This window comes from Ambystoma mexicanum, chromosome 8 (assembly GCF_040938575.1).
Source record: "Ambystoma mexicanum isolate Mex_15411 chromosome 8, UKY_AmexF1_1, whole genome shotgun sequence".
Classification (NCBI taxonomy): Eukaryota; Metazoa; Chordata; class Amphibia; order Caudata; family Ambystomatidae; genus Ambystoma; species Ambystoma mexicanum.
Genome location: NC_090929.1, coordinates 953,196,244 through 953,223,716, shown reverse-complemented (window position 1 = coordinate 953,223,716; position 27,473 = coordinate 953,196,244). Strand labels below are relative to the sequence as shown.

Genomic DNA, 27,473 nt, shown 5'->3' with positions numbered 1-27,473 from the left:
TGCCCGATTCCCTGGATCAACCCATGATTCTATGATCATGAGGAACTCTACAATACCACGCTACATGGAGCGACACGCAGGGAACAGATCCTGGCTACTCGGTGAGTCACAATTCATGCATGCTGATGTGGGGTATGTGATGCGGCAATGACCTGGCAGGAAGGGGGGGGGTGCGTACGTAGCAATGGCATTCCACATTATTCGTTTATCGTCCACATACAGGTGATGCCGGATATCCACTGAAGAGATGGCTCCTCACACCAGTCCGGAACCCACGGGACCAGCATGAGGAGGACTACAACCATGCCCACTCACGTACCCGTGTAGTCATTGAACAGGCATTCGGCCTACTGAAGACTCGTTTCCGGTGCCTCAGCAGGTCTGGCGGGGCACTCCTGTACCGCCATGTGAAGGTTGCAAAGATGGTGATGGCATGTGTCATGCTACACAACATGTGCGTACGTAGAAATGAGCCCATGCCCCCTGACGCAGAACTGCAAGCACCTGAAAATGGTCATGATGAGGGTGGGGATCTGGCAGCACCTCAAGGAGTCTGCGAGGCACAGGAGGGCCGTGACATTCGTCAGCATCTCATAGATGCATGCTTCTAGCACTCACGCCTGGTGGCTGATACATGGACACGGGACTCGTGGCACTGTGTGTGTCTGGTACATGCACAATATGGACTGTACGCCTATGATGGCCTCGTACACAAAGATCAATGTCCACACATCTCATTGGTTGATCGTGCATTGTTTATGGCATATGTGATATCATGTTGAACACCCTATCGACCCGCCACCCAAGTGAGCCCAACACCCCCCCTCCACCCTCCTACCTCCCCCCCGAACACCAGTGTCCAGAGATGCTCATTGCCAGTGGGCAGTCGCTATTGCAAGCCCCCTCTGCGGGTATCAGGGGCACCCCTGCCTGTGGAGCGCAGGTTCCTCCCAGATCTACGTTGGGGGCTGCCCTGGACGGAACTTGCAACGGATGATGTCTCTGCCTGCTCACGTCCATGCATGTCCCTAAGGGTTTGTGAGAGCTCAGTGAGCACACGGCGCACTGCGGCAAGTTCGGCACATACGTCTTTGGACGTCGCATGCAGTTCCCCCCTCAGGCTCTCGGTGCTTCTCTCCATTTGGACTCTCAGGCTCTCGGTGCTACTCTCCATTTGTGCCCTTAGTGTCTCTGTACTTCTCTCCATTTCTGCCCTAAGTGTCTCAGTTGATGTTTCTATGTCTGCCTTAGTGCCCCCACATTCATCGGCATGGTCCTTGAGGAGCGTGGCCAGTTGCTGCTGTTGCACGATTAACTGGTCGAGGGACTGTTGCCTCTGCTGGGCCATGGCCATTTGCGGTGGTGTCACAGAGTGGCTGTTCGCCTCATGTTGCCCTGCCACAGGGCTTGTGGGGGATGGCCAGTCGTCGTCTTGTGGGTGCCCCTGCGTGGTATCCTCATGGTGTACGGGATGGAACAGACAGGGGGATTGGGACAGGTCATGGATGGATCTGACTTCGACATCCCCGTTTTCTGTGTCGGAGCATGCTGCCATTAATGCAGTGTCACCTATGGTGCTGCTGCCACCAGAAGCAGTGCCTACTGTGGCATCCATTGGGGGGACCTGTGGTGGTGGTGGTGTGGGCATGCTGGCTGCTGGGGTGCCTGTTGGAGTTCCCTCCTCTGTGCTGCCACTTGATTTGTGCTGCTGCCGTGTCTTGATGCGTGCAGCTGAGGTGGAGGGTCTTTGGCCGTTGGTCTTGGCCCTCTTTGCAGGTGTGCTGGTAGGGGTGTCCTGAAGCTCGTCGTTTGGATCGGACCCTGTGGTGGAGTAAAGGAGGGCGAGCGTTATTAATGGGTCTGTGGGAATTGGAATGGCAATGTATCACATGCATTGGGGTGGTACCTGAGGGTGATTTGGGTCGGGCCCTTGGAGGTGCTTTCTTTTGTGTGTGGAGTGAGGGTGCAGTTGTTTGGCAGCCTGCAGTTAGGGTGTGCCTGCTGCACGTGTAGAGGGTGTTTTTGGGGTTTTTAATTATTTATGTATTTATTGTGCGTTTTAAAGTGCGCTGTCAGGCCAATGTGTGTGGACGTTCTCCTGGACATGTGTTACTGTTGCGCTATGTGGACACATGGTGATTCACATGATTGGACATTGTGGATTTGGCATGGTTTTATTTGGGCCACCTACCGGATTCTTCGGATGTCTGCACTCCTTTCTCCATCCCTCCGACTCCCTCTATACTCTCCATTCCAATGGTGGAGGCACAGATTTCTTCCCAGGGGGTCAACTTGATGGGTGATTCCGATCCTCCCCCGGTGGCTGTGGCAATGTTGCAGTTGGCAGAAAGTATGCTACGGACGCGTATCCGCAGGTCGTCCCATCGCTTTCTGCATTGCTGTGGGTTGCGGGGTGCGGTCCCCACCGCACTTACCCGCTGTGCCACCAGGGCCCATATGGCCTTCTTGTTCGCAAGTGCCGTCCTGGTCATTTGCGTGGAGAAGACGGCGGCAGCATTCTCCTGGAGGGTCTCTGTGAGTACGGTGAGTTCCTCACGGGAGAAGTGGACCTGCCGCTTGCGGTCGCACGCTTTCTTCGCTACTTTTCCCATTTTTCTTGGTTACACTAGGGTGGATGACAGGTTGGGATGTGTCTCAGGGTAGTGTTTTTAGTGGTTGTGTGGATTTTGTGGTTTTATAGGTGTACGGCGTGATGTTTCCCGTGCCGGGACCATGTTTTTACTTCCGTTTCCGTATATTTACGGTCACCGTACTTTCCGGTTGGCGCTCAGTGCGGTGTCCGCTAAGATGGGTGGTGGTATTGCACCTAGGGCGCCGTACGGCGGCGGTGTGGGCCGTTTTGGGGTCATTTCCGCCATCGCGGACTTTGCACTTCCGCCATGGCGTGGTGCTCGTGCCCGATGGGTCGGAATGGGCCGCACTTTGCTCCATCGTGCAATGGCGGAAACGCTATTTACGCTGTGGCGGTCTGGTCAGTCACTTTCCGCCAGGGTCGTATGTGTTCTATGGGCTATGGGGTCTTTTACTCCATAGGGTCTCATATGTTTTTCTATGTGTGTTACACCGCACCCTACGTGCCGTACACTGGGGCGTCCTAGCGGACCTCCATCATAGACTCCATACCCGGGGACTGACTACTGTCTCCCCGGGCATGTAAAGTCACCATTGGCTTTACTAGACCTAAATTTACTAACAGAACTGGTACAAACTATCCTATTGTGGACATACTAGTAGAGGTAATTCGATTACTCCTGGGTCTGTTATGCGAGGGGGCACTGTCCCGTCCCCCCTCGTCGAGTTTTGGCTGGTGGCAGTGGAAACTACTTGTTATATTCATCCCCGAGTATAACCCTATGGGATTCTTCCCATTGTTGGAGATTAATACTTTTCCTCGTTAATCTCTAACATACCACCGGTTTACTTATCTTAAATAAGTCTATCAGAAGGTATTTTCTGCCAGAACTCGGTTTTTAAAATGGCGTCTGTGTTCGTCTCTGTGACTCCTAAACCAAAGGTTGAGCCCTTTGTTCCACATTTGGCGGGCTTCTGTACAGAGACCCTCCAAAGTGGTGCCATTCTGTCTGGTTTACCACAGTGGTGTGGGAGGGGGTGTAGGCACCCTGGACGGAGTTGCCTTGCCAACTCTGGTCGCACTATGGTGTGATTGGCCCAAGTGGTGAGCCTCCCTGCTCACCACTTAGCGCGTTTTGATTGACAGCTAGGCTGAATGAATGGGGGTTTTCTGCATAAAAGCAGGGCTTTTGGGACTGGATCTTCAGAAGTCGCCACAGGACCTAAGAATCCGACGTGGGTAAAGCTGAGCCGACCTGCAACGACGACACCTCCGGTGGAGCCCTGCTGAACCGACTCACCACTTCCCGACGACAGAGGAGATCTCCCTGCCGGAGAGTCTCTTCCCCTGACTGGTGGGAACAACCAGTCACCTTTGCTTTTTCTTCGCTCCAGGATGCAGTAGTCGAATTGCCCGTGCAGAGCACCCCGGCAACCGGATAGCCACTACCCCTGTACCACGACCAAAAGGTGGTGCCTTGTGTCGGAGCACTCCGCGGCTGGTCTCTTCCCTGGTGGTGCACCGGACTTCACTTTTCTTCGACGACGAGATCATCTCTACTCTTGGCAAAGACCCGGCGTGCATCCACCACCAGGAACAACTGCCCCCGCCGGAGCTGTCTCTCCACAAACAAGGTACCGTGTCCACCTGGCTTCCCTTTCTGCCGGATAGAGTGAGGTGTCTTAATCCTTGCCTTTCCATTGGGTCGCCTCCAAGCTTTCTTTAACTTATTGTTCTGAACTGGTCCAATCTTTCCATAACAATTTGCGCTAAAGACTTGAAGAGCATTTCCACTGAGACACTTTTTGGGACATATCGCCTTGCCTCTCTCCGAGTGGGCCTGGCCTCTGAACTTTGTGATCTACAGTAGACCCTGCCTTACTTGCCTTGCATTTGTCCGTAAAGTATTGGTACCGAGTGATTTCATAAACCTGCCTTATTTTTCCCTCCCTTCCTAACGAATACTAGAGTGCCATCTAGGGTAACGCATACACCTCTGTCTGCAAATAAGTGATGCCGGTGAACCTAGACTTGTCGAACTATTGTTAGGGGGATTGATCTTTTTCTTCGTATAGTATTTGTGATTGAAGTTATTTTGCCATAAGAGTGCCGGAGTGTTTTCCACAGATGTGTTGTTATAAATAAATACCTTTATATCTTTACACCGAAGCCTTGTTCCGTGTCTACTTGTTCTACTGTGTAGATGGCCCTATTTTGTATACTCCACATACTGCCTAACTTTTCTTCAGGGAAGTCTGAGTGCTCAGCCACAGCTACCAAGTGAATCTCTGTGGTACAGACTGCTACCAAGTGGGTTTACTGCCAAACACCTGCAGTCCTAAATCTTTTGCAGTGGTCCCAGACGGAACTGCACAGGTTTCCGACTAACAATCGTATCATATCAAGGGAAGATATAGCATTAATATTGGACCACATGCTCCCAGCATCAAAACATGCACTCAAAGTTAGGAAACCGGACAGGGTGCTTCAGATCAGGAAGCTAATGTTTGCCTGCATGATGAGACGCTCGGCTCTGCCATGCCTGTCTCCTCACTTCTGACACGCCAGTCATTTCTTACAGAAGAACATCTCTGCCAGAAAGTATGAGATGGATAACCATACCACAGGATACAAAGATGAACAATTCTGATAAAACACAAAAGACAAAGGATATGTGTGAAACAAACATGAACAGTGCAAGTGAGAAGGGGATTAATCATATCATATAACCAAAGAGATATCATGGCACATGTTTCCACAGATGTAAATCCTAAGCTGAGGGTGTGGTCAATGGGCAAAGACCCTGATGATTTTTCCTACCCCAGATGTTTGGTGTGATTCTGATAACAGGTCAAATGCAAGCACGGGGTCAAACACAGACATCAGACACCCTCTTTTCAGAGCATGGAGATGGCGATCCTGCCCTCTAGGGAAATCTGGTAATGTTGTGGCCATCACTGATGCCATGGTGCATCCAGGTGAGGACCCAGTCATGGTAGTGCACATACAAACAGCTCAGGAGAGGCAACCAATAGCCCAGCTACAGGAATGTTTCAAAATTGATAAAGCAAGTGCTGATTGCAGACATCCAATGGTATCTCAAGCCACTATGCTTGGCAAATAGTCAGGCTGGGCTAAGAAGAATCAGTCTTGGGATTATAAACAATTCACATTTCATGTGTGTCTTGAAGAGGTGTGAAAATATATATTGTTCTCCATCATAGTAAAGGAGGATGCCATGTGTTTACAATGGTAGACACAGGTGCACAAGCTACTGTCATTTACAAGACATTGCTAAATAGCTTAAACAAATGGAAGTAGCAGGAACACCCTTTAACATTAAAGGCATTTTTTAGACTTTGAATAGAAAGCTGACACCGGTTGAAGGTGCTATTGAGGTCGAGACATATCGCAGTGATAAGCACTCTGGAAGACATGGGGCCTCATTATAACCCAGGTGGGATGTGGTTAACGGTGCCGGTAAAAGTGCCGGCGCCGTCAACCCCATTCAGCCTGATTATGAGGTCGCCTCGCGGGACCCGGTCTGCACGTCTGGTTTCACCAGACATGCAGAGTGCGTCCCGCGAGGGGAGGAGGGAGCAAACAATGGGCCGCTCGTAATCCGCCCGTTGTTTCCTCCCTTGCCCATTCCCATTCAGCCCCAAGGGGGCTGAAATGGGAATGGGGAAGGTCCGGGTCTGGGTTCCTAGAAGGAGGAATTACCGGGCCCTCCGAACTTGGAATGGCCTGGTAATTCCTCATTCTGGGAACCCGGACCCAGACGCGATTTCGGCGGCAGCCATGCCGCCAATAGTGGCATGGCTACCGCCGAGGTCGTAATGCGGGGCCCATGCCGTTCCTGTTAGGCATAGATTTTTTGAAAAGATTGCCCTATTTATCGGTTTAGTCATTGGGGACCTTAGGTCATCAGTGAAGAGGCCGTTGAAGCTCGAAAAGTTGGCCCATCAACCCAGCTCTGTACAGGAATGTCACGTTGTAGCCAGGTCCAAAAATGCATTTGAAGTGTATGCACAGGAAGGATGTGTCCCAAGCATCACTAACAGTCTGACGTGTGAGGAAAGGTCAGAAGACACAGAGTCAGAACAACCACCTGACACCCACTTAGACCCCAAGACATTATTGACATCTCCAGATACAAATAACACCTCTGAGATTTTATATACAGGAGAAAGACACCAGCAACTGGTGCCCAGGCTAAAGAAGAACAAGGAAAATATAGTCAGCCATAATTGAAACCCAAATGAATGGAGGCGACCCCAACATAGAGTTGCACATTGAAGGACACCTAGACATAACTGAAGAAGAGCTGTCTCTGGAACAAGTGGGAAGTTTTATTAGTGAACATTTATTTAAGCAGACTCAAATCAGATAGTACGTTCCTTTTTTGCAATAAAAACTAAACTAATATTTGGGCTGGATCAGCCCAGCCATGGACACCAGATTGTTGGAACATGAATGTTAAGAATAGAAATAGGGCCTATATGTATCCACCACCATATGTGGATAATAATAATTTTGCATTTATATAGCGCTCCGAACCCACAGGTATCTGAGCGCTGCTTATTATTACCCACGGTGTGTGGTGCTCATTTATCGACCTCAGAAGGATGAAAAGCTGAGTTTGCCACTGCCAGGATTCGAACCTGCATTAGCAAGCTCTGCACAGATGTCAAAACAAGGGCTCTACTCGCTGTGGATAGTGAATGGAACCAAAGCCCAAGTATGTTTACAGGGTAATTCATAGAAATTTGCACAAAAGTGGCGCACGCGGCTGGCGCACAGTGTCCCCGTGCGATACACTGCGCCAGCCGCGTGCGAAAAAATCCTTTTCATCGCACAGCGTATTCATGGATTTTAGCCTCCGAAACCAGCCGTGGTGCAGAGTGGCGCAGCGACCCTGTAGCAGCGCCAGTTACGCCCCCAAGAACGCCCTCGCGCAAGGAAAAGCCTTCAAAATTCACAAATCATCGCAAAGGGCTGCGCTAACCCTGGACCAGTTCACAGGGCTGCCAAACAGCAAACGCCAAGCGGGGAACGTGTATTTCAGTGGTTTGCGGGAAGTTTCACACGCAATTGTCCTGGGTACGTGTACATCAGGGGTGCGTGGGAAGTAACACACGCGATTCCATCAGGGCATGTGTATTCCAGCGGTGCTCGGGAAGTATCACACGCCAAAACAGCAGGGTACGTGCATTTCAGGGGTGCACGGGAAGAATCATACGCGATTCCATCAGGGTACATGGCAGCAGGGTACGTGTATTCCAGGGGTTTCGTGGGAAGTATCACACGCGATTCCATCAGGATACGTGGCAGCAGGGTATGTGTATTCCAGGGGTGCGCAGGAAGCATCACACGCAAAAGCAGAAGGGTACGTGCATTTCAGGGGTGCGCGGGAAGTATCACACGCGATTCCTTCAGGGTACGTGTATTCCAGGGGTGCGCGGGGAGCACCACACGTGAATTGCACGTGTGGGTCCTCCCAGGTGTTCCCTCTACACCCTCCACGGCCCCTGCAGGCGGCCCACACCACAGGGGCCTACCCTGCCCATGTCCCGCAGGCAGCCCATCCACCATGCCCATGCCCCCAGCCAACCCAAATGTCACCTTGCACTACTGCCCACCAACGCATGTCCCCCTGCACCCCCAGCCCCCAGGGGCACCCTCCACCAGGCCCCACTCATGTCCAACTCATGTCTCCCTGCACCCGCAACCCCCAGCATCCAGGGGCAGCCTCCAACAGGCCCCACTCATGTCTCCCTGCACCCTCAAGCCCCAGCAGTGCAGGGGCAGCCTCCACCAGGCCCCCACTCATGTCTCCCACCACCTCCACCCCCCAGCATCCAGGGGCACCCTCCACCAGGCCCCCACTCATGTCCCCCACCACCCCCACCCCCCAGCAGTGCAGGGGCACCCTCCACCAGGACCCCACTCATGTCTCCCACCACCCCCACCCCCCAGCAGTGCAGGGGCAGCCTCCACCAGGCCCCCACTCATGTCTACCACCACCCCCACCCCCCAGAAGTGCAGGGCACCCTCCACCAGGCCCCCACTCATGTCCGACTCATGTCTCCCTGCACCCCCACCCCCCAGCATCCAGGGGCAGCCTCCACCAGGCCCCCACTCATGTCTCCCTGCACCCCCATCCCTCAGCAGTGCAGGGGCAGCCTCCACCAGGCCCCCACTCATGTCTACCACCACCTCCACCCCCCAGCAGTGCAGGGCACCCTCCACCAGGCCCCCACTCAGGTCCAACTCATGTCTCCCTGCACTCCCACCCCCCAGCATCCAGGGGCACCCTCCACCAGGCCCACACTCATGTCTCCCACCACCCCCACCCCCCAGCAGTGCAGGGGCAGCCTCCACCAGGCCCCCACTCATGTCTCCCATCACCCCCACCCCCCAGCAGTGCAGGGCACCCTCCACCAGGCCCCCACTCATGTCTCCCAGCACCCCCACCCCCCAGCATCCAGGGGCACCCTCCACCAGGCCCCCACTCACGTCTCCCCCCACCCCCACCCCCCAGCAGTGCAGGGCACCCTCCACCAGGCCCCCACACATGTCTCCCATCACCCTCACACCCCAGCAGTGCAGGGCACCCTCCACCAGGCCCCCACTCATGTCTCCCAGCACCCCCACCCCCCAGCATCCAGGGGCACCCTCCACCAGGCCCCCACTCATGTCTCCCATCACCCCCACCCCCCAGCAGTGCAGGGGCACCCTCCACCAGGCCCCCACTCATGTCTCCCACCACCCCCACCCCCCAGCAGAGCAGGGCAGCCTCCACCAGGCCCCCACTCATGTCTCCCACCACCCCCACCCCCCAGCATCCAGGGGCACCCTCCACCAGGCCCCCACTCATGTTTCCCACCACCCCCACCCCCCAGCAGTGCAGGGGCAGCCTCCACCAGGCTCCCACTCATGTCTACCACCACCCCCACCCCCCAGCAGTGCAGGACACCCTCCACCAGGCCCCTACTCATGTCCGACTCATGTCTCCCTGCATCCCCACCCCCCAGCATCCAGGGGCAGCCTCCACCAGGCCCCCACTCATGTCTCCCTGCACCCCCACCCCTCAGCAGTGCAGGGGCAGCCTCCACCAGGCCCCCACTCATGTCTCCCACCCCCCCCACCCCCAGCAGTGCAGGGGCAGCCTCCACCAGGCCCCCACTCATGTCTACCACCACCTCCACCCCCCAGCAGTGCAGGGCACCCTCCACCAGGCCCCCACTCATGTCCAACTCATGTCTCCCTGCACCCCCACCCCCCAGCATCCAGGGGCACCCTCCACCAGGCCCACACTCATGTCTCCAACCACCCCCACCCCCCAGCAGTGCAGGGGCAGCCTCCACCAGGCCCCCACTCATGTCTCCCATCACCCCCACCCCCCAGCAGTGCAGGGCACCCTCCACCAGGCCCCCACTCATGTCTCCCAGCGCCCCCACCCCCCAGCATCCAGGGGCACCCTCCACCATGCCCCCACTCATGTCTCCCATCACCCCCACCCCCCAGCAGTGCAGGGGCACCCTCCACCAGGACCCCACTCATGTCTCCCACCACCCCCACCCCCCAGCAGTGCAGGGGAAGCCTTCACCAGGCCCCCACTCATGTCTACCACCACCCCCACCCCTCAGCAGTGCAGGGCACCCTCCACCACGCCCCCGCACATGTCTCCCATCTCCCCCACCCCGCAGCAGTGCAGGGACACCCTCCACCAGGCCCCCACTCATGTCTCCCACCACCCCCACATCCCAGCAGTGCAGGGCAACCCTTCACCAGGCCCCCACATATGTCTCCCATCACCCCCACCCCCCAGCAGTGCAGGGGCACCCTCCACCAGGCCCCCACTCATGTTTCCACAACCCCCACCCCCCAGCAGTGCAGGGGCACCCTCCACCAGGCCCCCACTCATGTCTCCCACCACCCCCACCCCCCAGCAGTGCAGGGGCAGCCTCCACCAGGCCCCCACTCATGTCTACCACCACCCCCACCCCCCAGCAGTGCAGGGCACCCTCCACCAGGCCCCCACTCATGTCCAACTCATGTCTCTCTGCACCCCCACCCCCCAGCATCCAGGGGCAGCCTCCACCAGGCCCCCACTCATGTCTACCACCACCCCCACCCCCCAGCATGCAGGGCACCCTCCACCAGGCCCCCACTCATGTCCAACTCATGTCTCCCTGCACCCCCACCCCCCAGCATCCAGGGGCAGCCTCCACCAGGCCCCCACTCATGTCTACCACCACCTCCACCCCCCAGCAGTGCATGGCACCCTCCACCAGGCCCCCACTCATGTCCAACTCATGTCTCCCTGCAACCCCCAGCATCCAGGGGCACCCTCCACCAGGCCCCCACTCATTTCTCCCACCACCCCCACCCCCCGGCAGTGCAGGGGCACCCTCCACCAGGCCCCCACTCATGTCTCCCATCACCCGACCCCCCAGCAGTGCAGGGCACCCTCCACCAGGCCCCCACTCATGTCTCCCAGCACCCCCACCCCCCAGCATCCAGGGGCACCCTCCACCAGGCCCCCACTCATGTCACCCACCACCCCCACCCCCCAGCAGTGCAGGGCACCCTCCACCAGGCCCCCACACATGTCTCCCATCACCCCCACCCCCCAGCATGCAGGACACGCTCCACCAGGCCCCCACTCATGTCTCCCAGCACCCCCACCCCCCAGCATCCAGGGGCACCCTCCACCAGGCCCCCACTCATGTCTCCCATCACCCCCACCCCCCAGCAGTGCAGGGGCACCCTCCACCAGGCCCCCACTCATGTCTCCCACCACCCCCACCCCCCAGCAGTGCAGGAGAAGCCTCCACCAGGCCCCCACTCATGTCTACCACCACCCCACCCCCCAGCAGTGCAGGAAACCCTCCTCCAGGCCCCCACTCATGTCCAACTCATGTCTCCCTGCACCCCCACCCCCCAGCATCCAGGAGCAGCCTCCACCAGGCCCCCACTCATGTCTCCCTGCACCCCCACCCCCCAGCATTGCAGGGGCAGCCTACACCAGGCCCCCACTCATGTCTCCCACCACCCCCACCCCCCAGCATCCAGGGGCACCCTCCACCAGGCCCCCACTCATGTCTCCCACCACCCCCACCCCCAGCAGTGCAGGGCACCCTCCACCAGGCCCCCAACATGTCTCCCATCACCCCCACCCCCCAGCAGTGCAGGGGCACCCTCCACCAGGCCCCCACTCATGTCTACCACCACCCCCACCACCCAGCAGTGCAGGGCACCCTCCACCAGGGCCCCACTCATGTCCAACTCATGTCCCTCTGCACCCCCACCCCCCAGCATCTAGGGGCAGCCTCCACCAGGCCCCCACTCATGTCTACCCCCACCCCCACCACCCAGCAGTGCAGGGCACCCTCCACCAGGCCCCCACTCATGTCCAACTCATGTCCCTCTGCACCCCCACCCCCCAGCATCCAGGGGCAGCCTCCACCAGGCCCTCACACATGTCTCCCATCACCCCCACCCCCCAGCAGTGCAGGGGCACCCTCCACCAGGCCCCCACTCATGTCTACCACCACCCCCACCACCCAGCAGTGCAGGGCACCCTCCACCAGGCCCCCACTCATGTCCAACTCATGTCCCTCTGCACCCCCACCCCCCAGCATCCAGGGGCAGCCTCCACCAGGCCCCCACTCATGTCTATCACCACCCCCACCCCCCAGCAGTGCAGGGCACCCTCCACCAGGCCCCCACTCATGTCCAACTCATGTCTCCCTGCACCCCCACCCCCCAGCATCCAGGGGCAGCCTCCACCAGGCCCCCACTCATGTCTACCACCACCCCCACCCCCCAGCAGTGCAGGGCACCCTCCACCAGGCTCCCACTCATGTCCAACTCATATCATCCTGCACCCCCCACCCCCCAGCATCCAGGGGCACCCTCCACCAGGCCCCCACTCATGTCTCCCACCACCCCCACCCCCCAGCAGTGCAGGGGCAGCCTCCACCAGGCCCCCACTCATGTCTCCCATCACCCCCACCCCCCAGCAGTGCAGGGCACCCTCCACCAGGCCCCCACTCATGTCTCCCAGCACCCCCACCCCCCAGCATCCAGGGGCACCCACCACCAGGCCCCCACTCATGTCTCCCACCACCCCTACCCCCCAGCAGTGCAGGGCACCCTCCACCAGGCCCCCACTCATGTCTCCCAGCACCCCCACCCCCCAGCATCCAGGGGCACCCACCACCAGGCCCCCACTCATGTCTCCCACCACCCCCACCCCCCAGCAGTGCAGGGCACCCTCCACCAGGCCCCCACTCATGTCTCCCAGCACCCCCACCCCCCAGCATCCAGGGGCACCCACCACCAGGCCCCCACTCATGTCTCCCACCACCCCCACCCCCCAGCAGTGCAGGGCACCCTCCACCAGGCCCCCACTCATGTCTCCCAGCACCCCCACCCCCCAGCATCCAGGGGCACCCTCCACCAGGCCCCCACTCATGTCTCCCACCACCCCCACCCCCCAGCAGTGCAGGGCACCCTCCAACCAGGCCCCCACACATGTCTCCCATCACCCCCACCCCCCAGCAGTGCAGGGCACCCTCCACCAGGCCCCCACTCATGTCTCCCATCACCCCCACCCCACAGCAGTGCAGGGGCACCCTCCACCAGGCCCCCACACATGTCCAACTCATGTCTCCCTGCACCCCCACCCCCCAGCATCCAGGGGCAGCCTCCACCAGGCCCCCACTCATGTCTCCCTGCACCCCACCCTCTAGCATCCAGGGCAGCCTCACCCAGGCCTCCACTCATGTCTCCCACCACCCCCACCCCCAGCAGTGCAGGGGCACCCCCCACCAGGCCCCCACTCATGTCCAACTCATGTCTCCCTGCACCCCCACCCCCCAGCAGTGCAGGGGCGGCCTCCACCAGGCCCCCACTCATGTCTCCCACCACTCCCACCCCTCAGCAGTGCAGGGGCAGCCTCCACCAGGCCCCCACTCATGCCACCACCACCCCATCCCCCCAGCAGTGCAGGGCACCCTCCACCAGGCCCCCACTCATGTCCAACTCATGTCTCCCTGCACCCCCACCTCTCAGCAGTGCAGGGGCACCCTCCACCAGGCCCCCACTCATGTCCCCCAGCCAACATGTCACCACAATGTAGATCCCTGGCCCTTATGGTCAGCCTCCAAATGCCAAACACCCACCTGAGTATTGCATCCACCCACTTAGAAATGGCAAAAACATGATAGAACCCTAATTGCAAGTTTTGAAATGAACACATGTCCTTCACATACACCCAATGGGTGTCAGTGAATGTCAAAACCCATATCATGATATGCATGAAACCAATGAGATGATACTACACATTGAAGTTTGAAGAAAAAATATGTATTAAAAGCAACATAAATTGAATAAAAAATAAACAAACAATAATTGAAATTTTAACAAAAAAAAACCAGCAGGTCCGTGAAATAATGCAAAACCACAAATCATAATGCAAAGGAAAGGTGTCCAAAGTCACAGTCCACAAAAGTAAATCCAATGGAAAATTAAAATCGAAAACCATTGCTCCATGGGGAAATCATAAAAAAATTGAAAATCCAAAAGTCAACTATATACAGATAAACAATCCAGGGTCCATGATCCCAACCGAAGAAATGAAACCTATCTAATAACACTACCTAAAAAAAAAACTATATACAAAAATGTGGCCCATTGTCCAAAAGGTCCAAAATAAAATGCAAAAACAAAGGAAACCTAACACTAACTACAGAACTATTTACAAGGGCAGCGGGCTAGTCCGACGGGCACTCCGGGATGTTCCGGGCCAGGGCATCATCGAACTCCTGCTCAATGTCCCGGAGGCGGTCCTCCTCCATGGCCCCGAGGGTGCTCAGGGCCGTCAACATGTTCACCGCAAACTCCCTGCGGATTGCCTCGAGGCACTCTGCCCGCCTCAGGGCCCTCCGCATGGAGTTCTCCGCCCTGACCATCGTGAGCCATGCCTCTTCCGCCCGCTGCCGCTCTGCATCTATGGCGTGGCCCAACCGCTGCCACACGGAAGACACTTCCCGTCCTGGGTCCTCCTGCCTTCCGGCCGATGCCTGCCCCTCCGATGTCGAAGGCCCCGAGCCATCATGGATCCCACCACGTTGCTGCTGCTGCTGTGCCTCTGCCCGTGCACTGCCTCCTGCTGCCTGCACATCCTCCACTGGCTGGGGTGCAGTCGTTGATGTGGCCACCCCTGCTGGACGTCCGACTCCCGACTGTGGCAGGGATGCCTCCTCCACCAGCCCGGCCGCACCGTCAGAGGCAGCTCCACAGGGCACCCAGGTGACTGATGGGTGGGAAGATGGCACAGAGGATGACTGGCACATAGGGGGTTCAGTTGAGGAGGGGGTCGTAGCAAGCCCCATCAAACAGAGGAATCTGGCCTGGGTGACCTGTCCCAGTAGGCCGACGCGGTCAACGAGCCATTCGAGATGACGTGCAGTCGCCTCATGAAAAGACTGCAGGTCACCTCGCATGGCCCGTTGACGCAACGCCACACCAGTCAGGACAGGCTCAACCCGGACCCGGATAGCCATGTCCGCAGGCAGAGGAAGGCCAGTTGTCATGAGCTCATCCCCTGCCTGAAAACGGGTCTGGACGTAGGCATCCCTGCTGGTGCAAGATGATGCAGTGACAGGATCAGGGACAGGATTGCACACATGCACCTCCGCGGCGACCTGTGCTGCCTCCTGTCCCTGGTGCTGCACTGCACCACTAGCACCAGTGGAATCCCCACCTCAAGACCCTGCCTCTGTTGCTTGCACGGCTTCCTCCTCCACCAAACCCCCCACCAACCTGGATGACTCCGTGCCATCTTCCCCCGTTGTGCCCTGTGGGGTCCCAGCTGCCCCTTCTACTGCCGAGGAGTCCAACTCCGACCTCCACCTCTTGGACCTCACTCCGGCAGCTGCGGCCTGGGACGCGGCACCGGACTCCTCACTCCCCGAGGAGATCACAACCTGGGAGGGGAGCCGGGCCTTGCGTCTCCGGCTGGCGGTGCGATCCCCGCCGCTGTGCTCCACAGCACCTTCTCCGCCCTCTTCATCAGTTGCATGCAGACAGGGAGAAATAAAACACAGGCATCAGGGCACTGTACAATGGACACATACACACATGACAGTTGCACATGAGTGGCATTGGCAAACCTCAGACATAGCATCCCAATCGCCAACACACATGTCATTTCAACTTGCACACATGAGCCATACCACAGCCACATCGCAACTGCCAGCACCATCCATACACATACAACAGCATGATCAGGCAAAGGTGAGCCAGACATCACATGCAACACAGGGAGTGCACTACACATGCACGCACACCACCACACTTGCATGCATGTGTACACCTCAGCCAACTGTCGCAGTGTTCAGATGGGCATCCATGTCACATCTGCCAACCAGGCTTCCACATCCCGCTGTCACATGCATCCATGTTGCATCACTGTTGCACCCTTGTCAAATACACACACATGCACATGTACACAGTGCTGATACATGCAGCAGAAAACAACATACATGCGTGACATCACGAACATGCCTACTTACATACACATTCATCCAAACATGTGTGCCCACACAACTACATTTGGCATGCAAGCCTACACACACAAGCACCATCCATGTCTCACACATGACAGCCCTCGCATATGTTAGCTCATGGCCCTGTACACCCCCACCCATACTCGGTCCCATACAAACATATGTGCAACCGGCACACTACTTGCACATCACCACACGCACAGCTTACAATCATGATGCATGTACACTTACCGCTCGACTCCAGATGGGTCTGCCTCTCAAGGACCTGGACGTGGAGCGCTGGGGATATGCGTTCCAAGACCCTCCTCTGATCTTCCGACAAGTGGCCCCGGTGCCCCTTAGCATCCTCTGCTTTCAAGAGGTGCTGGGCCTTGTTCAGGGTCCTGGACCTGAAGTCATCCCAGCGCTTCTTGACATGTTGGAAGTCGCGGACTGCCACCCCCTCCGCGTTGATGGCAGTCACGATGTCCGTCCAGATCTGAGTCCGTCCTTCCTTGTCGGCGCGCACACTTCCGAAGAAGGCATCATACTGCTCCAGGACTTGCTCCACCAGGACACCAACCTTCCTGGCACTGAAGCTGGTGCCCCTCTGCCTCTCTGGCCGGGGGTTGTCAGTGGTGCCAGATGTTGCAGTGCCCGACATGACAACCCCAGAGGCAGGAGTGTGTGGGCAACTGGGTCTTGGGGCTGGGCTGTGGAGCGATGGAATCCCAGTCGGGAGTCTTTGGTTCCAGCAGGGGTGGTCACAGCAACATCACCCCTGGCTGATGTGCAGGCAGCAAATGGCAGGGCACATGGGCAGCAGGCAGTCAGGCAGCAGCAGATGGCAGGTGGGAGCGTGCTCAGGGCTCTGGGGGGCAGTAATTCGGCATGGCACATGAGCAGGGGTGCAGGGTAGTCCCATGTGGTGTGTGCTGCCTGCAGGGGTCGTGGAGGGTGTAGAGGGAACACCTGGGATGACCCACATGGCCAAATCACGTGTCGCACTCCCCAGCACCACCGAAATACACGTACCCTGCTGAAATTGCGTGTGAAACTTCCTGCGCACCTCGGAATACACGTACCCTGCTGAAATTGCGTGTGGAACTTCCCGCCGCACTCCAAAACACACGTACCCAGGCCAATCGCGTGTGGAACCACCCGCGCATCCCGAAACACACGTACCCAGGCCAATCGCGTGTGGAACTTCCCGCGCACCCCGAAGTACACGTACCCAGGCCAATTGCGTGTGGAACTTCCCACCGTATCCTGAAACACACGTACCCAGGCCAATCGCGTGTGGAACCTCCCGCGCATCCTGAAACACACGTACCCAGGCCAATCGCGTGTGGAACTTCCCGCGCACCCCGAAGTACACGTACTCAGGCCAATCGCGTGTGGAACCTCCGGCGCATCCCGAAACACATGTACCCAGGCCAATCACGTGTGGAACTTCCGGCGCACCCCGAAGTACACGTACCCAGGCCAATCGCGTGTGGAACTTCCCGCGCATCCCGAAACACACATGCCCAGGCCGATCGCGTGTGGAACTTCCCACGCACCCAGAAGTACACATACCCAGGCCAATCGCATGTGGAACTTCCCGTGCGCCCTGAAGTACACGTACCCAGGCCACTCGCGTGGGGAACTTCCCGCGCATCCCGAAACACGCGTACCCAGGCCAATCGCGTGTGGAACTTCCCGCGCACCCCAAAGTACACGTACCCAGGCCAATCGCGTGTGGAACTTCCCGCGCATCCCGAAACACACGCACACGCTATTTTTCACACAGCGGGTGTCCATGTTTGTCGGTACCCCTTTGCACCTCATTTGTCCCAGAGGGCCACTGTATGGACCATTCACCATGGCTGTATATGGGTGCTTTTTGTTGGCGCACATTTATTTCAGGCGCAGGGACGCTACCGCCTGATTTCTTGTGGCGTACTTGTTTGGCCCTGTGCGCGTCTTTGACCATGCGCTGGTTTGCCCTATTCGATTCCATGAATACGGGTTGTAGGCGAGCGTGTGGGCGTTCCGCGCACTTGCCTCCTGTACTTCCCCCGTGACACCCATATTTTCACGCGTTGTTCCCCATTCCGAGTGTTACGCCCCGTGTTCCGCCTACTTTTGTGATGTGCGCCGCGCTATGTGCGATTTCGCAGTGGCCGTGGCGCACGCTGTTGGAGGACCTGTGCGCCGGTGTGCGCGGCGCACTTTTTCAGCGCACATCCAATGTTTTTCTCGCGCACGGACTTCCATGAATCGATGTGCGCTGGTTTCCCTGCGATTTTCGCACTTTTACTGCGAATCACACGTTTTGGCACCTCTGCGCGGGAATTTTCGGCGCACATTAATTCCATGAATCGACCCCTTAGTCTCCAGGGTGGTTGGCATCACACACTATTTTGACGACAAAACATCAGGCGTTCAATTATGCCCAGATAATGCCATATGAAAATGCAGAAGGATATGTGTATTCCAGCATTTATGAGACAGTTTACATTGATGTTGAGACCAGACCAACAAAGGGACAACATCTTGGCAAATCTGCTGCAATTGTGTTTAGCAATGAAAAGATGAAGCAACAATGGCTTCGTTGTGGTTATAGCTCACAGATTGAGATTTGGGATAGTCTTTGTTGATACTGATAGACAAAAATAGGTGCCAAGAAATGTATTTAGAAGAAGGTACACCAACAGGGATAGCAATTCAGGAATTACATTTTACTGAAGAAAAATCCTATTAATGGCAACATACCTGGAGCACATGCACCAATGGAGGCAAGTTCGCCAAAATGTATTTACTCTAAATTGGAAGGGGTCTTCATGTCCTTGTAGTCAACTAAGCCCAATAATGTAGATGTGTCACTTAGAAGATGACTGCATCTTGTTCTGGTTTGATGATGAGAGTTAGGGGCAAGAGCAGCCACAAAACACGATGGCCAAGATCCTGAGATACCAGTAATGTTTACTGTACTGGAGCAAAGTGCAGACATTTCCCCTTTAGAAGACTTCACAGGGTTTTCTAAATTGATGGAGGAACAGATCAAAATGGCAGATGCATAATTAGATGATTCAGAGAGTGAAAGGTTGAGAAAGATATTTTTACGTTGTTCATTCGAGACAGATTCGACTGTGGTCGCACCGATCTTCATGTCACCAAGTTGCCCCAGGGTAATGGTGTACAACACATTTTTGCCTAGCAATACAGTCTGCTATTAGCTTGTTTAGAATCAGAGATCATCAAGAATCTTGACTGAAGAGGGATAATCAGGCCTATGCGTAGCAGCTTGAACAACTCGGCATTCAGATTATCGAAACCCAGTAGCCAGTGAAGATTGTGCAGCTACCTGATGGTGCTCAAATTAAGGGTTCTTATTTCAAGATAGCTACTACATTTCATCGACAAGGGACATGCATAGATACGGGGGTCAAAGATCTTCAACGCATTAGACATGGCGACCGGTTACTGGTGTCCTCTGATTGTGTAGGACATCCACTAGTGGTTCGCCTTAAACTTGCAAAGCAAACAATATAGCTGGGAATGTAGCCCTTTTTAGTTGTATTAATAGTGGGATCGAGTTTAGGATCCTCTTTCACAGGACAATGACAGAAGCTGCTGAGCATGGCAATGTAATAATATATGTACATGTTTTTAGCTTTGCAAATGTAGCTAGGTACATTCTAAGCATTATGATTGAATTTCCATGGAGAAAATAGGATCACGTTATTTATGTTCTCATGCAGATTGGTATGTCATCCCTTTTATGCTTTTGCCTTCTCTCTCTTTCTCTTCATAATGCCATGTTTATTTTTTAATTAAAATTCGCTGTGACTCAAAAAGTAGATAATGCCTAAAGGGTGTATGTAATTATTGGAACTGTTATTAGTTTCATCTATTTGTACTATGAGCGGCAAGATTAGGTGCAATCTAAACTCATTCTGAGTGCACGCCAAGTCTCTTGGGGTACACACCTCCTTACAGATGACAACAAAGTATTTGTCTAACATATGGGCCTTATTGCGAGTAACTCGGTCTGAAAAAAATGCCAGTAAACTGGACAGTACTACCAGCTCTGGCATATTTTCCGGATCGGGTTACTCCCAGTCTTCCGTTAGGTGCAGTAAACTACCGGCAGGTTTGACCTGCTGGTAGTACAGGCCCTACCGGCAGAAAAATCATTGATGCATTGGCACTGTTAACAGCGTTGCCTGTGCTTCAGTGGTTCCCATTCCATGGAGTTCTATGGAAATCCATGCAATGGGAACTTACCGCTGTTGCCGGTGCCCATAATATCCCAGTAACTCCAGGATATCGGGTGCCAGTACTGGCAGTCTCATAATGACAGCAATAGATAGGGGGTAATAAAGAACAATTGATGTAGCATAAGGTAATGAATTTGAGTGATTATTAGGATTGAAGGATAGTAACTTTTTTGTCTTGAAGAGAACGTGGCTAAATCCTTGCAGGAAAACTAACAAAATCAAAACATGCTTCTTGATGATATGCAGAGTACATATAAAACGCAGAAATCACGTCACACTATATTTAGCGATGCTGATTTACTGTAATACATGACAAAGTAGCAGGATGATTACGGAAAAGCATTCTGTGAGAGTGGTTCCTAATTAGAGCATAGGTGAAATGTCCACAAGCGATGTGAAATTGTCAAATTTTGCCAAATATTTTGCTTTTGCCCATTCTGTAAAAAGAATGGATTCCAGGCAGCAAAACCACTTTGCACAAACCCAAATATTTTGTTCTTCTAAAATAATTGCATTTTGCAATTTCACAGTAATTGTGCCTCTAAATCTGATGGAAAAATTGCAAAGTTACAAACAGATTGCACAGGGAGCAAGGAATATGATAGGGTGGGAATTTGAAATAATAAGTATATTTCCAAGAATCTCTTCACGTTTACAGAGCAGGTCAGGCCTGCTGGTGGATTTCATCTGGTACCGGTGGACTTGGAGTGTGGTCTTAGTTCCATTCCAGGATTTAATACAAAGTTCCAGTTTGAGGTCCTGTAAAGTCTCAGTTCAAACTCAAAAGTTCCAACTCAAAAGTCATCCTTGTTGCCCATAGTGTTACTCACTATTGGGTTCATGGAGAATACCTCCCTTTTCATGGTATTTTTACTCTAAAGAATTGCACACTGCCAGGGGAATGACTCACTTCCCAGGCCTTCCTTGGCTTTGATTCACTGCACACAATATCAGGGGGTATGGTCTCCCACCCCTGATCTTTCTTGGTTTGTAGATTTCTCAATACGAGGGGGAATGTCTCCCTTCCAACTGGCCCTTCTCAGGCTCTTTACCACAGTTTACGAAGGCTGGGGGAATGACTCCCTTTCCCAGGCCCTTGTCAGGCTCTTTATGACAGTTCACGAAGAATGGGGGAATGACTCACTTCCCCAGTCCCTTCTTGTGCTCATTATGACAGTTCACAATGGCTGAGGGAATCACTTCCTTCCCCAGGCCCTTCATAAAGTCATTATCACAGTTCACGAAGTGTGGGGGAATGACTCCCTTCCACAGGCCCATCTTTTCTCCTTTAGCGTGCAGTTAAAAATGGTAGGGGGGTAGCTCCATTCTCCTGGACTTTCCCAGGCTTTATGATGTAGTTTGCAATGACTGGGAGAATGATTGCCTTCCCCTGGCCTTTCTCAAGCTATATAATGCAGTTCACAATTTAAGAGGGAATTACTCCCTTCCCCTGTGTGTGTCCCAGACCCACATTTCCTCTTTATTTTCGCTATGACCAACTTGGCTCTCTTTTTTTCCAAGTACTGGTAAGAGGAAGATTTCCTTGGATGCCCATTTTGTTCTGGACGGGGTCCCCAACCCTTCTTGGGCCTTCTCTAGGCCGGCACCTGTGACACTGGTAATAATCAATAGGCTCCCAGACCCTCTGTTACCTTTCGTTAGGCCTAGCAACCTCTGCAGCACTTTTTGCAAGCCTGGCCGCCTTCCCCTTGTCCCTGCCAGTCTGCACATACCTTCCATTACCCTGTTTGGCTACTCTATATAATGGTGGCTCTCCATGGGATGGGAACCAGCTTCCGGCTTTTCTTCCACATTTGCAGCTTGGTCACCAGTTCTCCTTCGGGCTCCCTAAATGTGTCAATACATCTCAGGGACCATGCGGTCCACCTCCCCTTGAAGGCGTACCACTGCCTCGCCTCTGGGAATTAGGACTGACCAATGTCAGGTCCTGGAGAGTTGCTGTACCTCTCTTCCCAGCTTTCCCTACTCTCCGGTCTTGCTCTCTCTCAAGCTTTGACACCAGACTGCTTCCTACTGTGGTTTTGCTCCACGCTTGACACCCTCCTGACTCGTGGGTCCTTCTGGGAGGGTCGAACACTCTTTGAAGTCCCTGCTCACTTTTTATGCTCCTACAGTGTCCACATTGACTGGAACGCTTGCATTGGTTCTACAGGGTGGTCCTCATTCCTCTGCACTTCGTCTTCATCCCAGTAGTGACATGGTCAATCTCTACTGGGCTACTTGGACTCTTGCTCCTCGCAGTCTTCCAGTGTACTTCAGGTGGGTATTCCCAACTCTTCCTCATTTCAGTACTTCTCATGAGTGTTGTATTATCTACCTTATACAGGTACACAGAAGTGTAGGGAACTAGTGTGCTCTGTATAGGGTAGGAGTATGAGGGAGGCTGTGGTGCAGTGTGGACATACCATGTTCTCCCTGTATAGTCGTCCCTAGTCCAAACAGGGGTATCCCTCCCCGTGAGATCCACCCACTGAGTACCACCCTCAGGGGAACTATCGGGCAGCTGCCTTACCTCCCCTGCCTCATGGGAAGGGGCTCCCCCTTGGGGAGAAAGGACAACATCACAGGATTTAGAACACTACATACAACAACAAAATAAAAAATAAAAACTGTCTTAGAGCAACATCAAAATAGATGTTTTCCGAAAAGGGATTAGGGTTGTAGAATGCACAATCTGTAGGTGTGAGGCAGAGTGACCTGTTTTGTTGTTGCGTAGAATGTGAATGCTGTGTTAAAACCAAGCGGAAAACGTTTCACATAGGTTATCAATGCACCATGTGATTTTCATTGATCTGTTTCATTGAATAAGGGCAGAGATTGGAAAGACGGATTTTGCTACCATAATCCAATTTGTGCAAAATTGTGTCAGTAACTCCACCCTCATGAATTTTCATGCAGAAAGAGGAGTTTTAGATGCCTATGGAATCCCCATGTTTTTTCCCCTGGCAGATTTGCTAGGAATCTTAGAAAATGCCACTAGCAATGCTAGGATCTGTTGGGTGGGATGTCAATTGTTTGAATGCTTAAGTTTAAACATGCTCAGAAACCCAGAACTGCCTCGATTTTCGTGCATAATATCCACCTAAGCATGCAAACAATGTATATTGCACGCATAGGGCTACTTATAGGTTCGTCTACAGGTAAGCGGTCCTCTCCCTGCAATATGCCAATCTATACAAGTCTTTCACATAGTGTCAGGAACAGCAAACGATAGTGGAAGGCAGGAGGTCTGCGAGTGGGCGGAGAAAGTAGCAAGCAATGAGTGAGTTTATTTGCTACTGTCCCCCTGAGTTATATGTACAATATAGTCTTCTTTTGTTTTGCCACTAAGTGTAGAAACATTGATAACTGACTAGCCTATACAACCAAGATCCTCACGCATGCTCTTTGTACATAACCACCGAGTAAAACACAGTTGTGACACTAGTATAATATTTCAAAGACACCCATGACCAAAAAAGAATGTAGTAAAAAACAACTGACTTTACTTACACAGCATTTTGGTGATTTGTCTTCTTCTTCCTGTCTCCAAATGAATTTTCCAGCTGGTAATGCTATTACAGTTTTTGCCAAGCCTCCCAATTGGAAACTTTTTCTCCTTTGTTAAACGACAGCCAATCAAAAGGTACAGAACAGTAATTATTGTGACTGGCACAAAGTAGAAGAACACTGTGGTGATCTGAATGACAAGGTTGTACACCCACTTGGGCTTGAGCATGCTGCAGGTAGCAGACTCCTCGATCTTCTCCAGAGAGGGCAAATAGATGTAGTAGATCCCATGGAGGGAGGTATTTGGGATAGCGCACAGAAATGAGGTCATCCATACTGCACTGATTACCCTCCGGGCATGAGTGTTGGTCATCACGTCTTTAGTTTTCAAAGGATGCACCACTGCAATGTACCGTTCGACACTGAGGGCTGTTACATTTAACACAGAAGCAAAGCACACAGTCTCAAACAAGAATGTCTTGAAGTAGCAGCCCCCTTCCCCCAAGGGAAACGGGTAGTTCTGCCACATCTCATACGTTTCTAAAGGCATGCCAAAAATCAGGACCAGGAGGTCCGAAATAGCTAAACTAAAGAGATACAGGTTGGTTGGAGTCCTCATTTTCTTGTGTTTGGCGATGACAGTGCAGGTCAGAAGGTTACCCGCGACCCCTGTCACGAATATAAAGAGGTAAGTCAGAGAAATTGGAAGGATGAAAGAGGATGTTTTGGGTCCTAGGATTCTATAGAGAAGCTTTTGGATAACTCTGCTTTTGCTCTGGTTCAGGCTGCCATTCCAGGTCTCGTTGCTGAATGTCCAGTTGCAGGTATCTAGCTGAAGATCTTCTGTACATATCTGGAAAAGGTCTTCCTGCTGTACTGAAGTCATGGCGGCAACACACTTATGGTAGGATGTGTTTACCTTGAATGAAAATCCAAAAGATATTTCAGTGAGATTGTTCTTCCATGTTTAACAACCTTTGCCTTGATAGCCACTGATTATTTATTACCATGTGTCTTTTGTTTCATAGATTCACAATTCATCAAATAGTTTGAATACACATGTTCATCTTATTTTCAAGGGAACCACTCACTTAGAAAAACCTAACTGGTTGCCTGATAACCAGAGGATGTGCTTGGAAATACCACACCGCTGAAACTTGTGTCATTTATTTAGTGCCAAAAAAGTGACAATCTCACTCCAGAACTGTGAGATCATTCTTTTGGAAAACCTTCATGACAAAATAAGTGCTGCACTTGATTTGGCGCAAGTGCCCAAGCGTTGTGTAATAGAAGCATTATACGAACAGTTCTGCTAATGGCTACTAACATTGATAGAAGATGCAGAACCTGTTGAATGATTTACTTCATGCAACAGTCATCTTACTTTCGTTCCTTTTACTTCTCATGATGAAGGTTACAAACCAGTACATAACGACGGGGTGCTTTCCTCCATAGTAGATTGATTATCCTGGGTAACATTTCCGTTCTGATCAGGTTGGGCCCCCCAATGTCCTAGTGATCAACTGAAATGAGAGAAAACAAAAATATCCCATGTGAATATAAAATAGTTAAAAATATCAAACAGAGGAAGCACAAGATGTTCGTTTATTACACATTATTTTTAATTTAAAAAATGCCATTGTCCTATATAGCAGAAAGTAAATCATAGCATCAAATACGACAAAGTTTAATAGTATGCATTCTTTTTTGTGTAAACATTGTAATCGCTGTGTGATGATACATGCAAAAAGGAGCAAATATGTATTGCTACTCCCCTTGAAGAATATTACATTGTTACAATTAAATCAATCACAATCTCCCAAAAATTAGGGTTGGATGTGAATGAATGAATTAATGAACTAAAGTCTGTTTGCCAGGCTGATTTATATTTACTTTGGTTGCCGGAGGTGCTACATTGTTATTCTGAATGACGTGAGTTGCAAATGCCGAAGCATTGAACAGGAATGTCAAAGATCAACCAAGATAGCACAGGAACATCCTTCATGCAGTTTAACTGCATAGGTTTGATGCAAGTGTTGCAAGTGGTCAAGGGACCCTGGGAAATCTTCCGGGGTGAGGGGGCGAGTAGGGACAAACAGCCCTTTATTGTAGGGCAAATATATAATCACTCAAACTAATCTTTTTATTTCCCGCAACGTCTAAAAGAAAAATCTTAAACTCATGACAAAATGAATGGACTTAACATTTTAGATTTCACATTTTGGAAGTAGTACCTCTGCAGCGAAGGAATCTGATTCTTAACTACTGATGATAAATGGAGGAAGCAAATTAGAAAATTAGAGGCCAGATACCCCCACATTATTGAAGCTGAGTAACTACTGTGGAATATACAGACACTGAAATGTACACTGTATCAGAAATATCAGTCTGGAACAGTTTAGGCAACCACAGTAAGTACAATGTTTGAATGGAATAGTCTTTATTGGAACAATAAGGCTAGTCATACCTTGAAAGAGCTGGCGACATGGACCCACTGCTCACTTCTTCTGGAAAGAATATATAATACCTAAACCTCAGTCCATAGGGCAATCCACAGATTTTTTTAGATAAAACCTTTAACTAAATGTCAGTACTTTCTTTACAGGTTATATAACCACACCTCTCCTAGATCCAACAATAAAACTGGTTGTGTAATAAAGTGTGGAGGTTGGAACAATAAGAAGTGGTTGCTGTTTTTAAAATGTGAACAGATACCTGCTGCTTAAGGAGATTTTACACTCCCCATCTTTAAAAAACGTTGTCTGGGTCCATAAATATTGCCTCTTCTCCACCAAGAGTGAGGCTTCATCATATTGGGTGTTGCCTTATAAAAAACAGTAGAGTGGCCTCCCAACAGTATTACTTCTACAGGCACTGGCAGATCATGGCATTATCCATGGCCAAGCCAGCATCAGACTCACAAAAGATGTTCATCAGGCAGCCCTTGGGAAGGTTGAACAACTACTGTACAAGTCTGAGTTGTCCTGCATCTGGTGCAATCCATCGATCATGATTCAGAGTAAGAAAATTGAGTGGAAGACTTTGGTCGCTTGTGCAATTCTCCCAGTGTCTCGAATGCTCATCAGAAATCATGTTAGCAATTCAAAAGGTGTATTACTTCCCAGGATAGTGAAATGTGAAACTACCTTCAGATGAAATTTAGCATTTCATAGTGCATGACCTGATTGCAGAGTTTATCATTATGGAAGTGTCATTTAATTGGCATTCTCCTTCATGTAATCCCCAATAAGCAAATAATGTTGAAAATGTTATAAATTCCACATCCTAAATGTCAACATGTGATACGTGTATCATAGACCTCAGTGAGCTATTAGAGGCAATCACTGGCTATTCAGGCCTCATCAGAAAAACATATGCAAATATGGCAGGCAAACGTATACAGAAAAATATCCTTTACCAACTCTACTTGAGTCAATTAAAGATAACAAACGGGTTCTCACAGTCTCGAACAGATGCTGCAAATGTACAGAAGCAGCCACCTAAACACACATAACCCTTAACTGTGACTGGACTGCCACCTGG

General features: G+C 52.6%; 1 protein-coding gene across 1 annotated transcript in view; it reads right to left on the bottom strand.

Moving 5' to 3' along the window:
* The window catches only part of LOC138472599 (neuromedin-U receptor 2-like), a 433,131-nt gene that overhangs the window by 191,456 nt on the left and 214,202 nt on the right, over positions 1-27,473 (bottom strand). The window contains exon 2 of the mRNA XM_069610862.1: positions 23,934-25,453. Coding sequence (XP_069466963.1) covers positions 23,934-24,816 — 883 coding nt within the window. The 5' untranslated portion in view covers positions 24,817-25,453. The remainder of the gene's footprint in view (positions 1-23,933; positions 25,454-27,473) is intronic.